Here is a 24,599-nt window from a genome sequence, read left to right as displayed (position 1 = left end):
CGTAGAATTCCCAAATGCCTCTTGGAGTCCTGCCAGAGTGAACACTGCTGAGACTGAGAGCCTCCCTCCTGTAGGCAGCTGCACCAGGAGGTCCAAAGCCTTTCACTGAGCCAAGCCCTGGGAAGGGCAGCGACCCTGTGCCCTCCTCCAGCACCAGCGGGTGTCCCTGTGCCCTTCCTCTGGCTGCAAACATCCGATGGTCCCCTGCAAAGCCCTCACGCCTGTCCCAGCTCTGGTGTCCCAGATGTGGGAGGTCCCGGGCCATGCCAGCAGGGAGAAGGGGTGAGGAGTGAGCAGAGGATGAGCAGTGCAGAAGAGGGGTTGTGTCCCCCTCCGATATTAAAAGCGTCTGCTTGTGCGTTAATACCAGGTGGACTGGGAGACAGAGGCAACACAACTGCTTTTTTCCTCCTCCAGGTTTCCACAATTGCCTGAGGAGGGGAAACGTCCAGCAAAAGGCTTTGCTGTTAGGGCTCGGTTTGAGCTCGGCCGTGCTGGTTCCTGCGGCTGTGACAGCCGTGCAGACCTCTCTTCCTATCGCAGGTGGAAAATGCCCCTTCTACGAGTGTTGCCAGGACCTCCAAGTGCAAGTAACTCATCACACGTATCCTATTCCCTCTGCCTTTTCTCTCCTCACTGCAGGACTCCCTCAGGCCAGCTTTGCTCCCAGCACAGCACTGAGGGGACCCACCTGCCCTGCCCGGGGCTGGCTCCTGCCCTACTCCGACTCTACCTCTGGGTCGGGGCTCTGAAAACATCCACATGAAAGCAGCAAAATCCACCCCACCCCCCCATGCTCCCCATGAATCTCTTCTCCCATGTCCCTTTTCTATAAGGACATCCCTGCTGCCAACCCAGCCCAGTGGGAAGAGCTACTTTTCTTTTGCCTTAGTGGGAAACCCAGAAGGATCATTTTTCCCCAGCCAGGTGTGTTTTCAAAACGAGCCTCAGAAGGATGGCTGTGGTGTTACCCACGGCCAGCCTGGGCACCATCCCCTGTGGAGATCTCAGCTACATAAATACCACTGCATGCCTGGGGAGCTGGCAGCTCTCAAGGGAGGCAGGGCAGGTGGCAACTGATTCAAAGCCAAAAGCGTGCCTCCTGCGTGCTGCTGGGCTTCAGAGCAGGCACAAGGGCTTCAGGGCTGAGATATTCAGGGGCTTAGACCTTCAGGGAATGCCACATCTTGAAGCTTCAGGGCTTAGACCTTCAGTGGTCACCAGACAGTAAGGAAGGGTTAGGGGAAGATGACCTTGGTATGTCTAATGGAAAGTGTTTTCCCACCATGTGAAAGAACAAGCAACGGGTCTTTCCTGACAGCGAGATCCATGTGATTTCAGCTGCCTGGAATGGCCTGACAGCTGTGAGATACACCCAGCTGCATCCTCGCTACCACTGGGACCACAGGGCAATAAGCAGCGCAACCAACAGCAGGACCTTGTCCCCATCCCACCCTTCTACCTGCTGTTTTCCCACTCCAAATTCATGCACCCTTGCTTCCTTCTTTCTCCAGGTCCTGGAAAACCCTCCATAACTGAAAGGCTCCCCTGACCACCACCTCCTTCCGGGTAGGGATGGGCTTCTGCAGAGATCACCGCCAGTGTGTAGATCTCAGTGTTATCAAAGCCGGAAAGAAATAAACCTCATACCACAGTTAGTGCGCATCTTCCAGAGGAAGCATCTTGACATCTGAAAATCACAGAAATTTTGTGGCCTGCACCGATAAAACCTGAACACTTTGCAACAGACAGAACTTGATTTACAATGGTGGTGACCCCTGACAACATTACCTCAGCCCTCCCTGTTATTCCCCAGTTGGTTCATTATTATTAATGTCACTACAATAAATACCAGAACAAATTTGACAGCGTTTGGCCACGTATCTTAAAGCATTGCCCCACTCCTCCTTCACTCCGTGTCCTTGCAGCCTTGGTTTCCATCCCTATCAGTCATCAGAGGAGCCTTTAGGAACAAACCGTTTGACTATGTGACCAGCCAGGTAGTAAAAGCCATGCAGAAGTGCAGCCGTGGCATCGATGACCAGCGAGAAGGTGCCCCCGATGCCCATGGCCAGGTCTTTGAGGACAGAGGGAATGGCGCAGATGGAGTGGTAAGGGAAAGCAGCCAGGTGAAGGACAAACTCCACAGGGATGCGCAGAATCCTGTAGGTTAGGGTTGCCACATCTTGAACAATTTGCAGGAAGCCCAGGAAGATGTTGATAATGACCCTCCCCACATCATAGGGGATGCTGATGAGCACCATGCTGATGGCTTTAAGGTAGGACACCACCCCATTCCACAGGCTGTAGACTCCATCCAGAACTGTACCACCAACCCGCTTGATAACAAGCCACAGGAAATAAAACACAAATTTCACCAGCTCCACAAACACGTAGATGAGGAGTTCCAGAAGTTTGATAAAAGGGGTAGCAATGATGCCAGCCACTCTTCTCACCAAGCCGCTGTCTTGGGCCTCCTGGTTGTCACTTGTTCCTGCTTGATCTCCAGAGCGGATCTGACTGAGAGCTTGTAGTATTGCTTCTGTTTTCTCTTGGCTTTGCTTGTCTTTCCCACAGCTGCCTTTGAACAAGTGAACTCCTGATAGATGCTGCTTCTCCAGCTCTCCCACCATGAGGTCCACCAGGCTGTTTTCATCATTCATTTTTTTCACTAGTCCCAGGGACCATCCCTCTGGACCATCGCAGCAGGCTGCCAGCCAGAGGCTCTCTGGCACCGACACCTTGCCTTTAACTCGGACACTGGAAGGAATTGCGCCTGCAAGGAGATACAGATGATCCTTCCTGGAGCAGTGAGGGACCAGAGCTTGCTCCACTACCCTCCTGATATCTCTGTGCCAACTTTTGCTCAGAGATGGGCTCAGAGGGACAGCGTTTGTGAGTGTGTACGTGGCCATCTGGAAATCCTCCTCATGGAGCAAGCTGGGATTGAGCAGCCCTCTCTCATAACCGGAGCCCACGTAGTCTGAGGTCAGGGCTTGATTTGCACCAAGGCTGGCCACAGTGCCAATGACATCAGCTTCATGCACCATCTCATGCAGGTCATTTTCTGGATCATCTATCTGAAATAGTAGAGAAAGGAGTTACTGGGTGCAATTTGCCTCCCTAGAAAGCAACATGTGAAATGGGGCTTGAAGTATATTTTCTGTTATGACTGCTGCTACACACCCTGCCTCGGACTACATCCTTCACTGCCTCCTTATTTTCCTTGTACCACTTCAGAGGAGCGTATGCTCTACTTAGCTGCCCTGCCAAACACTTTGGCTTAGGCTGCAAGGGATGCTTGCAGCTCTCCAGTCTGGTCCACAGCACAACACAACCACCAGAATCTCACCAGCCACCCTGCATCAAGCCTCTAACTTGCGATTTTTTTTTTTTCTGGAAGAGATTTTTAAGACCAATAGATGGCCTTGTTCTCACCTACTATGTTGCTGGTAGCTCCAGTTCATTTAAGCACCTACCACAGCACCTTAATTCAGTCCCTCTGAACTAACAAATCCAAGCCATGAAGATAAAAACTCATGGTATATAAAATGCCTGGAAAAGGCATTTACCTCTCACTACTGGTTGTGTAAGCCAAAATGAAGCCAGGCACCTTGGCAGGTGACCTGAACCTCCCTGCCTTGAACACAGACACGGCAATGAGCTCCTAGGGCTCCCTCAGTGCTTGTCATTAGTCTGAACCTCATGTCACTAATAGTCTGAACCACACCTTTAATGGTTCACACAGCTCCTGGCATAACATGGGTGAAGATACCATCACCACAGGTCCTTAGTGGAATCTGTGCTACCTGCTCATGTCTGCCATTCCCATGCCACGGAGCCAGAGGTAGTAATTGCTCCAGCAGGAATTCATCTTGGAGTCACGCACCAAGCCACGCACGGGGAGGTTACAAGCAATCAGAGCACAAGTGCTAAATGCCAGGGCATCATGCTCAGGTCTTTCTTGGGTGGCCACAGCTCGCTCTGCTCCTTACTGACACTCCTCCTTACAGACACTCCTACTGACACTGCCTGCAGCTGCCCCGAGGGGTTGTGCCGGATCCTCATTTTATTTACCATATTAGAGGGTGAGTGTGTTGGTAGAAGCTCGGGGGTGGCAGAGAGTCTCTGGCAGTCATTGCCTCCTGCAGTCTGTGTTTCAGAGGCTGTGTGGCCCTCAGCTCCCAGCACTGTGCTGGCCCAGTTAAACCTGCTGTCTTTGCTCCTGGCCTGTAGACTGTTTACTGCACTATGTAATACGTACTTTGGAGACATTTATGTCAGACAGTTCATAATCTACCTTGAACCACTCTGCAGTCATCCTGTCTCATTCCTTGGCCACCCTGCCGTGCACTTGGACAGATGTCCAACTACGTCCTTGCAACCTTACCCAGAGTTTGCATCCTCTTAGTGCTGCATCACCTCTCCACAGCTCTGCACCAGCTTGTGCTGAGAGTCAGGGTGAAAGGGCTAGTGCCAGCAAGTGTCAGCAGCTATCCGTCACCGTCACTGTGGGAACTGAGCTCTGGCTGGCCGTCTGCATCAGCCAGGTCCCTGCAGTCCAGGCTCAGGGCTCCCTCTGCACCAAGGCTGGTCACAGTGCCAACGCCGGCCACAGTGCCAACGCTGGCCATTGCAGAGGGCTGCGTTACTCCCACCTCCTGCTAAGGTGGTTTCTTGCACTTCATTTTGGAGCATCTGATGCTTTATTGCTTCAGGACCAGGAGGATCACAGCAAGTCCTATGTGCTGATGCACACGTCACAGCTTTTTCTAAATACGCCACTTAAAAGAAGGCTCTTCTGCCTTATTCTGCTCCTCTTGCTCAGACACCTCACGCCCTGCAGCTGGCTGATGAGGCCAGACATTTTGCATTCCACAAAATCACTGTCCCTTCCTGTCCCCACAACTAATTCTCCCTGCTCTGATGAGATGACAGTGTTATGCCATGGGACAAGGGAAGCACCCGGTGCGATTAATCCCACAGTACAGGTGGCAGGGAAGCAGGCACAGGTGCAAGGCTATGCCTGGGAACTGCCCTCCATGCTAAGGCCCTTCTGAGCCTGACACACCTGCTGACCCCTCATCCACTCTCGCTCCCATGGCAGGGCTGCTGCTGCACCACAAGGACATGCAGACCCAAGACGGGTCGGCTCTGCCTCCCGGCAGAGATTCCCAGCCTACAAGGAGCAGATGATATAAATGTAATTTTCCCTCCTTATGAGCTGATGCATGCAAACCTTGAGCTGCCTATCAAGAAAATATGTCCCCAATTACCTCTTCAGCTGCAGCCTTTTGCACATACCATTGGGATTGTTTAGGTGCAATTAAAACAGAACATGATAAAAATGTGGCTGTGTGCTGTTTGTGTGTAAGGCTCTGACATCACTGAGTTATGCTTATAATAACTCATATTATGGTTTGTAATAACTCATATGTAACTGATGTTTTTGTCCCTCCTCCAGCTCAGCCCCAAAAGCAAGCTGTCTCCAGCACTGCATCTAATCTGCATTGCAAGCTACCTTTCCTCACTGTTTCAAAAAACTTTTGGTTTGTGTCACTATCAAAGCATATTTGCATTCACGGGGCCAGCCACAAAGCCACCTATCCAAACAACCTGGAACAGCTGAAGGCAAGATGCAAACAGCCAGGTAAACACATCATTCATAGGATGGGGATTTAAAAATAAATTATACATCTGAACACCTGTATGGATGTGAGCACCTAACAATATTGATGTTTTTCATAAAGCATGGATTGCAGTTTCACAGAAGGGAGAGAGGGGGATTAGAAGTATGGCCACAGAGTTATTAGCACAGGCGGCTTCCATCAAGCGTGGCCATTTCACAAGGCAGGACGCTGTTACCTCCCACCTTCCCCACCCTAGTACTTAGGATCCCAGGTGAACTTCAGCATCCCACTCCCCTTGCTACTGCCTCAGGCACTCTGACGCCTTTGATTGCAGTGGAAATATTTCATCCAACATTAGCGTGGGACTCATTTCTCAGGGAGGAGGCGCAACGCATCTTACCCCAAGGCTTCTGTTGCAGGACATTCACATGAGTGGCTCTAGAAGTACCTGTTTCTTTTGACTGTCAAACAAGAGAGGTGGCAAGAGCAGTTCAGAGGTAGCTATACTATAGCTGGGCAATGCAAATCCTACCTTGGTCATCTGGCCGCTGGTAGCCATCAACCAAATGAAAACACAAGGTAATTCATACAGCCCTTCACACGTTAGGACAGAAAAAGCAACTCCGGAGTTTTCCATCTCTCGCTAAGCTACAGAAAGAGCAAAACCCACAGGTTTTCAGACAACTGAAACAGCATGAGGTGAAAGCCACCTAAGTGACTTGCTCTCAACCCCTTGGAAATCTGTGGCAGGGCAGATTTTTCAGACCCGAGCCTGAGGAAGTCCCATCAGTACCCTGCTCATCAGCCTACCCTTCCTGCTCTCTAATTTTTCACTAATTGCTGAATTAATTCGCCGTTTCCAGCTGCCAATTGGCAGTGGGCGGAACTAACATTCCTCGCGCTTCTCACCCAGTTACTGCCTCTGTGCGACATCGGGCATTCGTTTCTCAGGCCGACATTCCTGAGGAGGTAGGCACGCAGGGAGTGAGACAGTGCCCTCACCACTTACATCGTTATCCCCCCCAAAAAATCTGAGAACCCTGAGGCCCTCACCAGAGGGCTGAGTGTTTTTATGGTGATTTCTTTCTGCTTGCTGTGTGTCTGAATCTCCGCGTGCGTGCACGTAGGCGTAAGCACACGCTGCTGTACAGCAAAGCCTGCTTACACCTGGCTATCCCCGTCTCAGTGAGGAAATCACAAAATAGGCAATATAACCTCATGGGACTAGGCTGCAGAGCAGTTGTTGCTAAGAGTTCGGGTTCCCTTCAGCAGCCATCCGACCTTTCCTAACCCTCTGACCTAGCCTTGATAGGAACACACATAACGAGTATGAAATTTCTTCCCCGCTTTCTCCTCCCAGATCTGGTGTGGCAGTGTCTGACAGAGGGGTGCGTGCTTATTTCTTGAGTAAGAGGAATTTTTTGTAGTCCTGATTTCTTCTCACAGATTCTTCTGCAGATTTTTTTTTTTTTCCTAGTAGTTTTTGTGTCTCAGGCTGAGGTTCCTCCAGTGAACTGCAAAGCTGCTACCTCCCACCTCTAAGACACCTGCATTTCAGCAATGGGTAAAGGGGACCTATTAGTGTAGACTAACAACAGACCCACAGTAACGCATAAGGGTGCTCTGGAGGAGCCAGTAGCACTTGGTCAATTATTTCTGGGGCTGCAGTAGGTTTTGGTGGCAGGAGGCACACGGTTTGGGGCTCCAGAGTGCTAGCAAGGACGATGACGAGGTGAGGGGTGAAGAGGGGTGGGGCGGGGAGGGCCAGGGAGCCAGGTGGAGGGAGGTGCTGGAGAACTGATGCTGCTGTGGAGGGGCTGCCCACAGCTCAATCGCAGGAACGCCTTCCCGGCCTGCCTGGGCAGGTCTGGTGAGTCAAACCACAAGGAGCAGGAGGAGATACGGCAGCTAAAGGTGACAAAGGGTGTCAGTAGCCAAGGCAAATGGGAAAGGACCTAATTTCTGCCACTTTGCCTCGCTGCCTCCATGGCACTGAGCAAAGATCTTTGCTCCCCTAGGTCGTCTTTGTGCTTTGAAAACTTACCACCCTTCCTCAACTCCGTAACGGCAGAGTCTGCAAAAATCTTCCCTCTGTTTTAAAAGGGCAAGCAGATGCACACACACACACACCCCAGCCATCTGTGAAGTGGAAGGAGAACAGATCAAAAGGCCCTTGGGAACTCCTGCAACTCAAAATCCAGCCCAGAGAGCAGGGGGACAGTCCAAAGTGAAGACAGGGACATAGGACCTCCTGTCTTCACTGCCTGTGACCTTGCGGCTTTAGTATCTCATCACCCCGCATGAGGAAAATGAGTACAGCAGCCATTCTCCCAGGACAGGGGGGAGCTTTGATTCTGGCAACATCCACCACCCAGCACCTGAGGGCCCTACTCCCAACGCGCTGCTCTGATCCTGCAGCCATGCCCACCCTGACCAAGCACTCTCGCACACTGCCAATCTTTCCTGAGCGCAATACACGTGGGGAGCTTGATGTTTGCTACAGAATTCCCCGTGACCACTGCTGAAAAACCTGAAACATGGCAAAAAAAGAGAGGTAAAGCGTGGGTGTTCTCTTAGGGCACCAGCAATTTTTTTAAGCATTTCCTTTAAATCTAACAGCCTGTAGGACTTGCTTAAACATGCCAAATGTCAGGGGAGACAGAAACCACTGAGGCTCTGGCAAAATTCATTTTACACCGCACACTTCTGACCTGACTGAAGCCTGCACATTCCAGGACACATTTCCCTACTGGAGTCTGCAACACAGGGACACAACAAAAAGCTGCAGAGTCAACTTGGCAAACCACAAATGGATGTTTTATCCCTGTGCAGCGAAGCGAAAGAACTCTTATCAACACTGTGATAACACTGGCAACAGAACGAACTTCAGCCTGACACTGCGATGTTTAACGCTGCTACCCACCAGCAGTACTCCCTGCCCGCGATAGCCGGCTAGGCAGGACAGACGCATCAGCTGGTGTCAAAGATGCCTTTCCTCTCCCCTGGCATTACTCATCACATGCAGCAGTCTCTGAGCTTTCATTATAAGCCCTGTGGGACAAGGAACTATTTGTTTGCTCGGTTCCAAGCACAAAAATAAGTTCTGCTTGTGTTAAATTAATATGGGAAGAAGTTCCACGAGCAGAGCTCCTGCCTTCTTTGCAAAATCCTAGCCCCAGCTTCACCCCAGAGGAAACATTCTCCAGGAACATTTGTTTTACAGCGAAGGAAAAGCTGACTTACCTGCGGCTCCACCAGCCAGTTCTCCTCCTCATTTTGGCCTGGCTTTGTATACTTAAAAGCTGAATAAAGAGGTATTTTGTCTTTAGTACTGTAGAGGGTTGCGAAGCGTGGCTTTTTGTTGTATTGCTGACAGATTTTCACGTGGAACGGCTCTGTAAATCCTTCGGGCGGGACTTGTCCAGAGAAGAACATATTACACTCAGCAAAACCGGTTTCATCCTCTCCAACAACTCTGCCCTGGGAAAAGCCTGGGAAAACTGAGATGCAAAGCAAAAATACAATTGATGTCTCCATGGTCCGCTCCCTGGAGCTGCGGGAAGCCCCGTCTGCCTCCGCTGGGTATGGCAAAGGACCTGGGCTCTGAGTCCATGCAGCAGCGCAGCCAGAAGGCGTCTGGAATTCGGGTGTAGCGTGCGAGGGAAACGAGAGGGGAAACCAGAGCCGATCCCTGCGGGGAGCCAGCGCTTTCTGCAGGCGCAGCGCTGGGGAGCCGACCGTGCGCCAGGCTGCGCTGACACACGCTGCGGACGCCAACCGCCTGCAGGAGGGAATGCCAAAAGCAACCTGGAATCATCCGGGCTCGTCGGGAAGAGGAGGAGGGAAGCCGCCGTCGGCGCAAGGCTAGGGCTGAGCAGCAGCGGCTGTCCGGGCTGGGGCTGCGCGCCCGCGGGGGTGTGGTGTGCTGCATTGCAGCACAGTCCCCGGCAGGAATTTTGGCAGTCGCAGCCAGAAATCTTCCTGGGGCTGCCAGGGGGGGATGCTGCAAAGTCAGATTCACCGCCCTGAAGAAGGTGTTAGCTGCCCACTCCAGCTGTGAGTTCGGCCAAAGGAGGGGGAGAGGAAGGGAGATGGAGAGGAAGAAGAGAGGTGGCAGGATACTGGAGCTGCTGGGAACCCGCTTTGCCCCTTTCGGGGTGTTTGTCCTCACTGTTGCTGGCAACCATGTGCTGCTGAGGTGCCTGGGAAAGGCGTCCTGGGAAAGGCGTCCTCCTCCTGCCTCTCCTGGAGCTGTATGGGGCACCCAAAACCCTCCAGTACCACCTCCCTCAGAAGACATTGACAAGAGACAGAGGGATGAAGACCCTTGGATCGCATGCCCCTCATCAACACCCACGTCTGAATATTTTGACCAAACCATAGAACTGGACAAAAAAAAAAAAAAAAACCCAAAAAAAACCTACCTAAAGGGAATGAAATTGCTGCTCTGAGTTTATGCTATCATACCTTGGCTACTGCTGGGTAAAAAAAGGCTGTGTTCCTTCAATGACTGGGAAAATGAGTATTTTCAGAATAGTGGGGATGCAAAGGAGACTGCAGAGCACTTCCCCAGAGTCAAGAAAATGTGCATTTTCCCACCCAAGAAGTTAGATATGATCAGCTGTGTTGCCAACAACTTTAAAAATTCTGGGTGCCAATAAGGCACAGGTCCCTTTTATAGTGTGACTTCCAACCAAAAACCTCCAAGTGCTACCAACCCATAGGTGCTTTGCAGATGACAAAGGAGTAATTTATATTGCAAATGATGAAATGGTACAGCGGGTGGTTAAAGTGCCTGCACAAGGGCAGAGAAGCAGCCTGTAAAAGCACTAAAATAAGACTATCATTCCTCTGTGTAAGGATGACTTCTAGAAGTATCAAGGCAAGAAAATACATCAGCATCTCCTGGTGTGGTGTTATCAGCTGGGGGAGACAAGGCAAGCTGGACAGGCTGGGGAACAACAGATAATAAGTGGGCTTGGGTTTGGTCCGGGCAGATGCCTGGTCACCCAGCCCTGACAGGAAGCATTAGTCATGTTCTCGAAGAATTATAGAAATGAAAACACAGACACAGCCTGACCTGAAGACAGCAGCTCCAGAAGACAGGCTTAAAAATTCTTTTCCCTGGATGTAAAAAGGCTCCTGGGAAATCAAGAACTGAACCTAAACCTCAGCTATTAGATGTTTTCCTGGTCCCAGGCTTGCAATTACCTGAGTAGCAGGAGAAAATATTTTCACAAGCGTGGTAAGCCCTGCTCCCCAGCCAAACCTAGGCCATGTGTTGCCTTTAAACACCTCACTCCAAGACTGACACACATCACCTCAGGATAGGCATGGTCCCAATCCAATGAAAAAGCAGTATGAGGTGTCTCGAGAAGGGCGTAACAGTGACCAGCATGCTGAACAGATTGATGACTTCCACCAGGAAACATCCTGCCTCTGTCCTGGATCTGCTCATCAACGTCCTGCACCAAAGCAGCACCCGTCTCATCGGATGCACAGTCCCAAGCTGTCTTCTGAGCCTCATGGGCTCCTAATCTGCTTTTTGGGAACTCTGAGCAGCTCCTTCCTTTCAGTCTGTGAGGCTGGGGTCTGCCTGCCTATCTAGCTCTGTGTTTACCAGAAAACAGATAACCCTTGACTCAGCCTGAAGAGCAAGACCCTCAGGCTCTCATCTCCCACGAAGAGCATCAGTGTGAAAGCCAGCATGGAGTTCCACTCCTTCATTCCCAATCCCATTTCTCTCCAGGCGAGGCCCCTTTCTAGTTTCTATCTAATTTAAGAGAGCTGTTGCACCCCTTGAATGTGGAGCTATGTGTAATTTTCTGTTCTTACCAACATCAGTATTACTAAAGAGACTAGTGCCATGATCATGTTGTGGCACTCACTGTGCCGAGAAGATAAAGGCCAAAGGATTGTCATGCCCCAGGAGGATCATACTCTCAGCCAAGGGATCACAGACAGACAAAGGAGTCAAACACGGTGAGATGGAGTTGGTCAGAGGTTTTGACAATTCTGCTTGGTAGCTTATCTGCTATCACACGTTTTTATAGGCATCACAGGGAGTGATGACTATAGACAGTGATAGGGAGTGTTATCTACAGGGACTGATGCCAAAGAGAGTATTAAGATCAAATCCAAAACAGCCCTAAGGCTGTTGACGTGAGCAGAAGGCCTCTGGCAAAATGTACATTGGGTTGGAAGTGGGCAGCATGAGTTGGTGGTGGCGGTATGGCCTCATGGGATCTGGGGGTGCCTCCTCCAAACCCACCAAGGGGTGACAGTGCAACAAGCCCAGCGGTGCCAGCAGTGCAGGCATGATGTTTGACATGATGGAGCAGAGGGAGCCCAGGGAAGATGCAAAGAGGCAGGTGATGTGGTCTAAGGGACATGTGAGAAAATGATCTCTCAGTGGCAGGCAGAGGTGTGTGGGACGATAGGCAAGGCTGCAGGTAATAGGCTGTATGGGCACAGATTTTGCAAGGAATACTGGAGATAAAGCATATGACAGAAAAGAAATTAAAGACAGAGAAACTGGCGAGAGGGGAGGGCAAGAAAAGAGTAAGGATCCAGAAACTGGTGTTGACCAGGAGGAAAAGGAGGGTATTGGACAAAAATTAGAGTTGAGAATCATCTGCATTCTTTAAAAACTGGCATACTAAGGAAAGGTTAAGAAGGAAAATGAATGGAAATATGTGAGAGGAAACCCAAGAGGCAGATTGCGATGGGTCTAGTGAGGAGATGAGAGCAAGCTGAGGAAAGCTGTCTCCTTGATAAGAAAATGAGGAGAAAACATTAGGAGGGAGAGGGGGAAAAGGAGAATGAAAGGAGGTTTTCATCCATCTTCATTGACCTGACATGGATGACCAGTCTTCCGCTTCCCCCAGGGTCTCAAGCACCGAGACCAATGTCTCAAAGAAAAGAATACCTCCCTGCAAAACAAACCTGAAAAGCATGCCAGCATCCAAACCCTTTAGCCATAAAGAAGCTGCCAGGCTTGTTTGCCTGCTTTCCCACACTGCAGCTCCAGCCCCGTCTCTCTGTTCACATAGCTGACACTGGACTTGCTACAAATAGCAAATCTTTCTCCTCACATGCCTGACCCCTCTAGTCTAGTCTTTCAAAACATTCTTGACTCCAAATATTTTTCCAGGCCAGATCTCCAGTCTCCTACTATGACCTCTGGGTGGGCCCCCAGTGCTGTATGTGACTGTCCCATTCTTCTGAGAAGGAAAGGAAGAAAAAAAGTGTCTGTAAGGGCAAGAAGTCCCACTGGACAGACACCACCTGATTCAGTGGAGGTACCACAGATTGAGCTTGGAGCACAGCAGTGCCCGCAGGCGTGCCATGGCACGTCAGAGAGCACAACTGCTTCCTCACTGTCTCATGGGGAAACAGCCTTTTTTTGAAATTAGCTTAAAAACTTGCTCTGGGAAAAGAGCCCATTGCTGAGCTAGGGAGAAAAGCAGGAGCAAAACAATCTTCCTATTAAAACTAAGAGATTCAAGGGCCAGGAAGGCAGAAGGACAATAAACTCTTTGGGGAATTGCATAGCAACATGCTGTTGGATTTTGATTCCCATCTTAAGCCAGGTCTTGATACCAGTCTCTGCTGCCTACTTGATAGGTGTTCACACAGATGTCTTTGCACCTTCTCCGTGGTGCTCTGTGTGCTGGTGAGGAATGGCTCACCATAAACCCTGCTGCTTTGTTGCTCACCATCTGCCTTGATGCTCACAAACAAGAGTGGGCCAGTGAGAGGCCGCTAACTGCCTCAGACTCTGAGCCAAAGGTGCTGATCTGGGTCCTCTGCTTCCTCACTTACCTTTCCTCCTGGCCACACTCACAGTCTTCAATCACTGCAGCCAGCAGATGCCTCGAAGTTGTGTCACAGCTAAAATCAGAAGAGAAAAAGATGAGGGGGTTTAAAACATAATATTACGGAAGAGGTTGTCCGCAGCGCACAGTCAGAGGAAGATCACTGGTAATGATGAAGCACTCAAACTTACTGCTCTCTGGGTGATAACACCATTAGGACAGGTTCTGGGTTTGTACAGAAACTTGCACAGTGGGAGTCTGACAGGGACCTTGTAAACCATGAAGTACAAATGCACTGCATAAATACTGAATAAAATTAATACAGTCCAAAGGGTATATCCTTTGGCACTTTACCACAGCCCTCAGCCTCAAGAGATCTCTGTTAATCTTCAGGCTGTTGGAAAGAAGTACAATGACAATCCCATGCTTGACAGCAGAAGTAAGATAAATTTAGATTAGCAGTACTAGGCAAGGTTTTTAATAGTGAAAATTATTAACTATCAAAACAAGTTATTTAGAGATGTGCTGAAAGCTCCAACATTTTCATTCTTTAAATCAAGAGATGCTTTTAAATACAATTAATAACCACAATAAAAGAACTGATGCTTCAACTGTAATGGCCTTTGTTCTGCAGATTGTCAGTTGGTCAGAGCCACAACACTTCTGTCACACATTAAATCTGTTTGGGACAGGAAAGTTACCCACTTGCATGCTTTTCTTCTAGGTATTATTACTGACTTCTTATTAGTTATTATATTTTATTTTTTCAAAAGTGCGGTGCAAATCTCTCAGTGCTGAGAACTCGCTGTGCTAGGTGCTGCCTGAAAACAAGGTGTGAGACAGCTCCCGACAGCCTGCACTGACAGAAGACTGATGAATGGGAACAAAATTAGAGGTACAGACTTGTTAGGCTTGCATCATCTCAGAAGAGAGAATGAGAAAGCCGTAACTCTTGAGAAAGCTAAACCTGCTGGCAGGATTCAGAAGCTTTAATCAAGAGGCAAGATAGCAGCCACACCCAGGACTGCCTGTCTCCAGTTACACCACTGCGTTTTGGAACCAAGCAGTGGGAGGAGAAGTGGGGTGTTCTGCATTGTTTGGCCAGACCTGATAGGTGGAGGTGAGGTTCCAGCTGCTCCCTGACTCTGACACCCTCCATGCCACTCAGATCAGCAGTGGAGATGCCCACATGAAGCCCAGTCATCCCAATCGCCAAAGCAGAGAAGCAGGCACCACAAGGGTGTGACTTGCATCATCCTACACGGCCAGGTGAGAGCAAGACGGCATCCTCCAGATGTGCCTCTGTCCCTGCACTGGCTGTAAAGTGAGCCCAGGATGTCAGCAGCTGGTCAGACAAACCGTGGGCAGGACCTAACGTGCTCCTGTCACCACAGGGATTTAGCCTTGTGAAAAATCAAGTGTGTTGGCTGTATGGGGGAAGAGCAAACAGGTCTTCCTCCATGCTCCTTTCAGACTTTGGCCTTGCTACTGAAATACATATTGCAGCTGCTGCTAGACGTAAATGTAATATCATATTTTCCACGTGTTGCTTCTTGGCCAGTACTGTCTGGGGAAAGATTCAGATGTAAAAAACACAATCACCAGTCTGGGGGTCCCGTCACTGCCATGAGTACAGCACACAGCTTCTGCCCTTAGAGTTCACAGAACAGCATTTGTGTATGACAGCCAGGACAAAGTATTTCCTCTACAAAACAAAAGCAGCAGTGCTTTTAGTCACACTAACTGACAGTAGGGTGGAAGGAAGTACTGGCCTTAAATTAATGCTTTAAATAAACGAGTAGCTAGTTGGGACTGCAGGTTAAATTAAAAATGCAAATCCCTAGACTTCTGCAGAACAGACCAGGGAGCCTCCTTATTTCAAAAACAGCTCAGAAGAAAAGAGCCGGACTTTGCAGCAGCTCTGCTGGGATCTGCTGTGTAATTGTCTGACTTTACTTTCTTGGGAGATGGTATTAACTCGTCTGTGGCTGTGTAACACTTGTCATATACCCGGCTGAGGAGCAGCCAGTCCCCAAACAAACACTGGTTCATCAGGTGATACTCAGGGTGCACGCAGCTTCAGTGCTGTCGTGTTTCATGTCTAAATCTCCTTCCAAGCAGTAAAGCTCAAGACCTCAGAGTAGGCGTTAACGGCTCCCCAGAGGATACACAACAGAAACTGTAGAAGCCAGCACATTACCCAGGGACCCTAGTAAGCTAGACAGCCACTCATGACAAAATCTAAGTCTTCAGCACTGCTTCGCAAAGAGAATTAAAAGCCTGCATACCCTCAAGATCTGTAGCCATGAATCCTCTCCTGGCTGCAGGCACTCAAGAAAGATAACTTTGTTCTCGCTCTCTCTTAAGCTTAGTACCAGCATCTAGGAGGTTTTAGTCTTTCCTCCATCAGGAGGCAAGAGAGGTTTGGAGCCAACAGCCTCACTCCTGTAAGAGTGCGCTAGTCACTGTCCTGCTGCCCTGGGCTGCTTGCTATTCAGCTTTGCACAAATAGTCACCTATTCACGAAGTCACAAGGTGAAACACCTTCTGTCCTTTAGTTCTTTAGTGAAAGCACAAAAGCAAGGACTTGCAGTCCAGCCTGGACCGCACCGCTCACAGTGCCTCTCAGCAGCAGTCCCTGCGCCCATGCCACAACACAGCGCTGTTGATCTCCTCCGTGTAGCACCCAAATGAACTCTCTGGACAGCACCCCAGCCCTCTACCCTTCCCCTAGCACAAGGCAGTGCATAACACCTCCATGTGTTTCTAACCGAACATCCTTACACCTGATGGGGAGTGCTTTGAGGCCCATCTAGCACCACTTACGGAGCTCATAGCTGGTAAAGACTGCAGAAGTTGGAGTTGTTGGAGTAGGCAGGCTCCGACACAATGAAATTTTGAAGGGGGGAGAGATATGAATAGTGCAGAATGCACATTCATAGCACGCCAAACATTCCTGTGCAAGCTCTACCCCCGCAGGCACCACCTCCATCTGTGCTTCCCTCCACAGCTGCTTGTTGAACCGCTGTGGTGTGGTGGGACTCCCCACCAGTGGGATGCAGCACCTTGCAGAGGACCAGGACTCCTCCCTCTATTCCTACTTAAAATTTTACCTGCAAGGATGGCAAAATAAAGTTGCTAAGGGCATGCTAAAGTAGTACTGGATAGGAGCGATGACAAGCTGCTTCATGTGCATGTTTTTGTAGAGACAGACATGAGATGTGGCTGCCTGCACCACGCTCATGGCAGGCGACAGGCCAAGGAGAACAGGAAAGGGAGGGGAGGGGAACGTGAAGTTTGGTTTCAGTTACTAATCCTCAGGAACAATGATACAGAAACAGGCAGAGTCTTGCCAAGATGAGGCACGTCTGCAGATGCATTTGCAGTACACGCCTTCTCGCTGTGCCCTGAGTCTGCAGGGGAGCATGCAACACCCTGTTCAAAAGGCCACCTGCTTCTGCAAAGTAGGGCTTTGCTTGCACCTTCTGTGGAGCTCCCTGTTCAGCTGAAGGAACCGGCCACCACAAATCTTGAACCAACCAACTCTGCCAATCAGGTTTTGACATTCCTAACCAGCACTAACTACTTCAACTTCAGATGAATACCTCCCGCCCCTTTGCCCAACCCCCAAAACACAGATCAAAACCCAGGAAGGGAACAAACTTTGCCAGGCTTAACCCATCTAGGAGGGGCTTCAGTCATGGTTACTGATCTCGTAGAAGAAGCCTGCCTCATCCCTAGTATGTGCCCCACAGCAGAACTCAGTGTACAAGTCCAGCTCAAATAAAAGTGACAGTCAAATTACACGGCAAAGCCCTCTGGGCTTTGTAATACAGGAAATCAAATGTCATAGCCTGCTTTTATATGGGATATTGTATGTACAGATGGCAGAGCAAAAGCCTTTGGTCCATTTTCTGTGGTTTTACGAAAAAGAAAATGCACAGGACTTGGGGAGAGGGGGTTATTCAAGGTTCCCAGGCTTGTGGCTGTGCTGGGAAAAAAATACCCATTTCCTGAGCACCAGCCCTCCGTACTGACACAGCCCCACATAAGCAAAAGGCTCCCTTGAGGCCTCAGCAGCTAAAATACTGCGTATTTGCAGTCAAGAGCTAAGGGAAAATCAACCTGGTTGGTCCCAATTGTGGGTCAAGAGTTCATTGTTTTCCAAGCTGTTGTTCTTTGTTTTCATCTGAATCAGAGTAAACTCACTTCTGCCCACGTCCGAACTGAACAATGCAAGTGGTTAAAACTCTCCCAGAGCCAGAATCGCCTCTCTACTGGGTGAACCCTTTGCACAGTGTGCTAGTTTAGTAACTGAAAGATAACTAAATGTTATCACAGTGCTTGAGAGAACTCACTGCTGGTTGACACCAGCTAGATTCCTCTTAGGTAGGAAAACATGGTACAATCATATGGCATCTTTGGAGAGGGTGGGGACTGAGCCTATGGCTTACCTTCTTTTCAATGAGTTTGAGGACTGAACTGCCAAGATGTTGCTGGAAAGGAACCTGAATTTTGTTCTAACTTGGTCAGGATGACACTTGGCTGTTTTGCTCTTCTTATAAACTCTTCCTTATATTCCTGGTTTGGAAACTCGAGATAAACTAGGAGATTTTGTGTTTTCACACTGGTTGCTCGATTCCTTACAGCCCCATTTATAAAAAGTACGTAATTGCATCTTGAAGTTTTCAGTAATAGAAATTTTAAATCCAGAAGGATCTCACCTAATTTAACCTCATATTTGGAACAAAACCACTCACATTGTTTTACCTTGTAAACTCAACATCTTCTGCCTGCCTTTATAATGTACTAATGAAATACAGGGCATGATTTTCTGACACTGCCCAAGACAAGCGAGCAAATCATCTCCCAGAGGAACCTGTCACTGTCCACTGAACAGAAAAGGATCCTTAAAGATTTGCCTAGACTAGATACCTGGAGCCCTGTGAGAGTAACCCTAAAGTTAAGGGAGAATAGCACATAAACTGAGGACTAACTCAGGCAGAAAACACTGGTAAAGAACTACAACTGAGAAAAAAACCCTTACAGAGCGATATGGGTACCAGTTCTCGATGCTATTGCTAAAAGTTAGAGCTGCAGCTGGCTCTTACAGAGACAAATGCATCTCCACTCCATCCTACCTAACAAGCTCACTTGTGGAATACTTCAGAGTTTCCTTTGTTCCACATCTACATAGAGAAGACAGAGAGAAAGCGAGCAGGTCCAGAGCCAGAGCTACTGTGGTGCGTTGACTGCCGGCCCTTCCTTTCATAGAAAGCTGTTTTTTCAGTCTGGGCACCTGGCTGCTGAGACTCCTCCCAGCCAGAATGAGTCATCGTCAGCCAGCATTAAGAAAAGGATAAAATTAGCTTAGCTATTAGTAGAAATGTTTGGCTAATAAATAAAAGTGGCACATTTTTGGTTACCAGTGTATGCAACCATAGACAGAGGTATGTCCTGGCCATTCGCCTGAATGTAAATACTGCATGACTAAAATTATTTGCTTTGTCCAAGCTCAAAAAAAAAAAAATTCAGTAGAAACAAGAAAGCTTCCATGGAGCTGAGCGTGCATCCAAGACTGTGAGGCCAGGAAGTATGAGCTGAGTGTGTCTCGGGGCGTCACTCATTCCTACGGCACCCTCCCTCCCCACATCCCCAAGTGCCTTTTGGTTGACATCATGTCTCACGTTGAAAGAGCACTGGAATCTCAGTGGAAAACTGCGCGCATGGGGAAGCAGAGAAAGACACAGTAAACAGACCATGCATTCAAACCCAGTATGTCAGACCTGCAGCACGGGTCCAGCTTGTTTAATGGCTAGCAAAAGAACCACAGTCTGCAGTGTCTGGTGAAGGTCATCACTGCCTCAGGCAGGATCCAGATCAGGTCCTCACTCTGTGCCTTTTCTTGCAGGGAACACCTGCTGACTCCCGGGATTCTTCCTCCATCGTGAATAATTCACAAGGTCTCTCCCTTGCTGCAAAGCAGGAGTTCACACCCACTAAATCCACCTGGGATCGGAGCACTGAAGGCACAAAAGGAGACAGCAGCCCAGATGGGGTGGAGCACAGAAGCAGAAAGCTGGAGAGATGGTGCAGTGGGAGGCAGCGGGGAAGAGGTTAAGGGCCGGAATGACTTTGTGAGCACAGAGGAACAGCAGCACAAGGTTTTTACTGTCCCATGGCAGCAGGAGGGGTGTGATGGAGAGCTTTTCCATGATGGCCTCATCGGAAAGCAGCCCCTGCTGACTCACCGGCTGAGTCACAGCCTTGCCCAGCCTCTGTTCTTTTCCCAATCAAGGAAACAGCAACTTCCCACAAACTTCTTTTAAGGTTGCCATTCAGATGCTGAGCATTCCTGCACCAAGCCTCCCCTCCTGACAATCTTCTCTGCCAGGAGGCATGATCCTTCAAAGCACACAGTGTCCCAAGGGAGAAAACATGCTGCAGCCTCTCCAAAGCAGGAATGGGGTTTACTGCTGCTCAGCCCATGCAAGCTGTGCCCCGGATGGCAAAAGACAGGCTCTTACAGGAAGGGAGGCAAGGGGAAAATTCAAGCTGGGAGGTTTCCATCCTGGCACCAAACCTCTGCCCTGCTGGTGGAAAATGCTTATGTTCCCAGTACCACCACGCTGCTTTGAAAGAGGTGAATGCACGCCCTGATGCTGTGCTTTAAGGGTGGGCAGAAGATAGCCCCAGAGTCTACAGGGGGAGACCTAAAAATTCAGGAAAGAAAATTGCCTTCACTAAATTCCCGTCTGGATTCAGAAACAACCAGTGAAAAGCAACAATCAAGAGTAATGTTACAGATGGAAGAAAGGGGAACCAGACAGCAAAGAGTATACATGAGAAGATTTAAAGAACAGAAAAATGACACAGGAAATGGGGGAAAATCCCTGCACTGGCAAGGCTAAGAGGAAGTTTTTAAAGTCCCTTAGGAACATAAGCAATCTTCATAACGCTACAGGCCAAGAAGTAGATGAGAAAAACATTAACAAGATTCCAAATAGGCACAAGATTTTCATAAATGTTTCTGTTCTTTTTCAGGATGCGACGTCTTTTGCAGTCTTGCAATATTCTCAGAAAAGGACCAGTATTAGGAGAGACCTGCACCCTAGAGCACTGAGATAAGCAAAGAATATTGGTCTTCCGGTGTGATCCACAAGCAAATACAAGATTGCACTGAGAATATGTGCAGGTACCAAAAAGAATTTGCGATAGTAACTAAGAGGCCATGCCAGTGACATCAGCAAGGAATTTCTTTTCAAGACAGATGCCTGTAACACAGCCAAACACGTTTATTCATCTCAGCTCAAAGACTGCACGGAATTTTCTAATCCAGAAAGCAACAACCCTGAGAAGGACTCAAAAGTCATGATGGACACGTATCTGAACTCAAGCACTCAGTGTAGTGGTGTGAGTAAAAAGGCCAGTGTGATCCTCAAATAGATAAACAACCATGTAGAAAACTGGGGGAAGAAAGATTTTCTCTCTCGAGCTCACATTAGTGGAGCTGACGCTGAAATAGTTCTTTTTATGTTTAAAAATTGGATAGAGAGCAAGAAAAAGCCCTTGAGTAATTTGGTGGGAGGAAAGAAACAATTCTAAGAGACCAGAAGAGCCCAGGCTGTTTACCTTATCCAAAGGCAGTTGCAAGACTGGATTACAAAGTATAAACACCTGGTGAGAAAACAGGCTTTTGAAATTACCGGAGAAAGGCACAACAGGCACCCATGGTTGGGAACAAAGCCAACTGAAATTAAAAATACAGTGCAGTTTTAAACTGTGAGGATAATTAATCACTGGAGGAAATTATCAAGAGACGTGGTAACTTTTCATGTTTTCCACACAGTACGCAATACCTTTCTAAGGGCTGCCACGGCCAAATTGCTCAGCAGAGAAGTAACTGAGGACATCCTTGGTGCCCATTGCTGTATGCAAAGATCCAAAGCTTAGCATGCCACAGGAAGAAAGAAGCCTTCAGCCTTGAGATGTTTTGTGATTAGAGCAGCCATGCGAAGGGGGAAGACCTGGGCTTTTGTTATTGTCTGGTTGTTTGCATTATCTGATGGCATTTTAATACATAATCCTGGAATCCAGGAATTCCCACTTGCCAGCTGTACCACTGAAATTGACTGGTGCTCCCGTCTACATACATGCTCTCTTTCTCGATGAATCTTTAATTCCTTCCCTTATGCTCAGCTAGTCGGCTTCAACAACTCGGGCAGAACGTCCCGAAATATCAAAGCAGCCTACAGCTGCCTGACTGATGGTTCAATGATTCTCCACACGCGGGGTCAGCCCTGCTCATGAAAGGGCTGTAGGATGTGCCCCAGAGGGGCTGAGAGGCTGGTAGTGACATCCGTGAGTGCTGGACATGCTCTGAGAATACTTACTGAACTGAAAGCTCTCTCAGCACTTGAGCTGGGGGACATATATATGTAAGGCCCTAGTGAGAGCATGATGCTAAACTTCTTAGACCTAAACTAAGCCAAAACAAGTTGAAGATCGGGCAAAACTCCATATGTTTAGAGACCTTTAAATCCAGAAGTTGTGGACCTGTGAAGGTTAGGTGTCTCTGCCACTAGACCAAATAGGGGTTTTCAAGAGTCTGGACTCAGGCACCTCTGTTCTACCAATATCCTTCTTTAGTGCCCAAGTCTTCTAAGGAAACCAAACCCTTGATCATAAAACACATCTGTAGCTATTTGTACTTCATGTTGATACACACAAGACAGGGGAAGGGAAGCACCTTAGGGTTGTGGGGAACTTTTTTCCAAAGACACTAAGACAATCCTTTACTATTCAAAGAATCATTGTATCTGTTCAGAGCAGGGACTGTGCTAGATTTTTAGCTTCCATCTTCAAGTAATCTTCCACATAGAGAATGCTTGCTATTTACTCTAACTCAACAGCAGGAGTCTGTTCTGTTCATAAGGTCTTTAAGACCTGACACCTTCCACCAGATGGATATTCCAGCTGAACAGTAGGCTTTGCCTTCAGGACAGATTATTGAGCAAAACACAACATTCTGCTGCACCACAGTCAGATTAGTGTAACAATTCCTTCTGATTTAAAGTCCACAGATTTATAATCTCTGAATAACACCCACCAACATAGGATGATGCACTGATTTCAGGCTGCTGTGATCTGCAACTCAACAGTACTGAATTCCTGACGATCTGACTGGGAAGCCAGCCTCCTCTGCGAGGTTTGACCTTGAGTCTAAACTGCCTGTAGTGAAAGAAATCATACGCCCCTTTCACAGGATGCAGACTGAGCAGATAAGGAAATTAAACAGTGGATACTTAGCTACTGACAGGTGTGGCTCTTAGGAAATGACACAATAATTATTGTTGCTATTTACATGACTTCTGAGTGAAGCTTAATCTTTATGATGAGATGTTGAAAAAAAAAAAAGTGGTTTCTTTGCATACCAAGTGCTTTCTCTGATGGCTTGCTGACCCCAAGGGTGCGATTTACGCCGTTGCCGTAGCTCTGACTAGCAACATCTTTGGGGGCCTCTTGTGGGCTCTCTTCTAAATTGCACTTTGGGTGAAGAGCGCTCGGGAAAATGATTCCATGTTAATTCGCAGATACATCAAAGAGCCTTTCACTCCACATGCCTTCATGTGGATTCACAGAAGTTTGATAATAACATACATCTAAAAGCAACATAAAACGCACGAAAGGAACTGCATTTTTAGAGGGGGAATTTAATCCCAAAGTGATACTCATTCACGTTTTGCCTTCTTTACAGAGACAGCAATGAATACACTCCTACGTAAAGGAGTTCTTTGTAAGGGAGGGGGATGACTCGCTGACTAACAGTTGGGCTTAGGCTGATGTTGCTAATACACACTTTTGAGCAAAAAGAATGATTGAGGCATTCCCTCTTGCTCTGTCAGCCATTGTTTCTATCCTTCCCCATCATCCCTACAAGGTTCCCAACCCTATCTCCTTAATCCCTTCCCTCTTCCACAGCCACTCCCTCATCACTCTTTGCACTGACAACCAGAGCAAGCACTCTGAAGCCACAAAGTGCTGTTTCATATAACTAATACATCGCCTTTTCCCTAGCCTCCTACATTAAGCAAGCAGCCTCTGGGCAAGACTCCTCCGAGATACGCAACTTGAAAGTCTATTCATGAGCTAATTTGTGAGAGAAGACCTGACAGTGGCTCATACCAGTAGGTTTCAGTTATGGCTGCAGTATGCCCTCAGCCCTCACCCTTTGCCTAACTGTCCCCTGGCCTTCCCTCAGGGCCTGCCTGGTCCCCGCCATACCGAGAGCGAGCCTGCAGGCCACCAAGGGGAGGCCTCGCCCAGGCAGGACCAGTGCAGGGCCATGTCCTGGTGGCACCTGAGGGCAAGGCCCTCTCCCAGGGCAAGCCCCAGCCCGCAGGTCAGGCCCCTGAGCAACCTGCTCCCAGGTGACCTTGCCTGACCCCAGCCTGAGGAGGAGGAGGGCAGTGTTAGCCCAAATCTGGGTTCTTCACCCTGTGTGCAAGATCCACGCACTGAGTCAAGGTATTTGTTTATGGCACGCGTGCGCAGAGGTGGGTGTTGGTGGTGATGCACCTCATCACCCTCTCTTAGCGCATGGTAAAAGATAGCCCCTCTCTTAATGTATGGTAAAACATTTTATGCACCTTGAACAATTGTTTACAATTACATTTAGTGACACTTCATTTTCATTTTCATCGGTTTTTACAAGCCTTTGTACAGCATTTTTTTTTTCACCCCACATGTTCTGTGGGGAGGAGGCTTTGTTAGTAGGAGGCTTTCCTTTTCTCGAGGGTGAAATAAATTTGTTTAGTCTCATTAGTCATTTGATTCTCCTTGAGCTTATCTTATAACCTTTTAGCTTGATGTGTTTATGGTGTCTATTCCTTCTCCCAAGGCCATGTTCTGTTAACAGTTTGTAAGGATTAACAAACATCCTCTGTTTTTCAAAGTCTTTCTTTCTCACTACAGATATTTAGAATTATTTTTTCTTTCTTTCTTTTAAATGAATAATTCTTGTACCAGTAGGACAAGGCCACCATCGCTACGCAGGCAGCAACACTGCCACAGCGCTCGCTTCTGCCTCGGTAGCCATCAAGGTGGACACACTCGCCTCCCTCACCTGACAGTCCCGCCAGCCCTCTCTATG

The 24,599-nt window shown here is 48.5% G+C and overlaps 1 protein-coding gene across 2 annotated transcripts; it reads right to left on the bottom strand.

Moving 5' to 3' along the window:
* Positions 1-1,655: 1,655 nt before the first annotated feature.
* ENDOD1 (endonuclease domain containing 1) lies at positions 1,656-24,593 on the bottom strand. 2 transcript variants are annotated; one of them, XM_056327966.1, is made up of 4 exons: positions 24,573-24,593; positions 13,455-13,523; positions 8,874-9,411; positions 1,656-3,080 (listed from the first exon to the last, which is right to left on the bottom strand). In XM_056327966.1, the coding sequence occupies exons 3-4, from the start codon at positions 9,165-9,167 to the stop codon at positions 1,947-1,949; spliced, it is 1,428 nt and encodes a 475-aa protein (XP_056183941.1). In that variant the 5' UTR covers positions 9,168-9,411; positions 13,455-13,523; positions 24,573-24,593; the 3' UTR covers positions 1,656-1,946. The 2 variants fall into 2 exon arrangements, with proteins under 2 accessions (XP_056183941.1, XP_056183942.1); XM_056327967.1 differs by lacking the exons at positions 13,455-13,523; positions 24,573-24,593 and adding an exon at positions 6,163-6,278 and having other exon boundaries at positions 8,874-8,991.
* Between the last annotated feature and the right edge of the window lie 6 nt (positions 24,594-24,599).

This window comes from Falco biarmicus, chromosome 2 (genome assembly GCF_023638135.1).
Source record: "Falco biarmicus isolate bFalBia1 chromosome 2, bFalBia1.pri, whole genome shotgun sequence".
Classification (NCBI taxonomy): Eukaryota; Metazoa; Chordata; class Aves; order Falconiformes; family Falconidae; genus Falco; species Falco biarmicus.
Note: the sequence above shows the minus strand (reverse complement) of the source record. Positions and strands in the feature narration are given on the sequence as shown.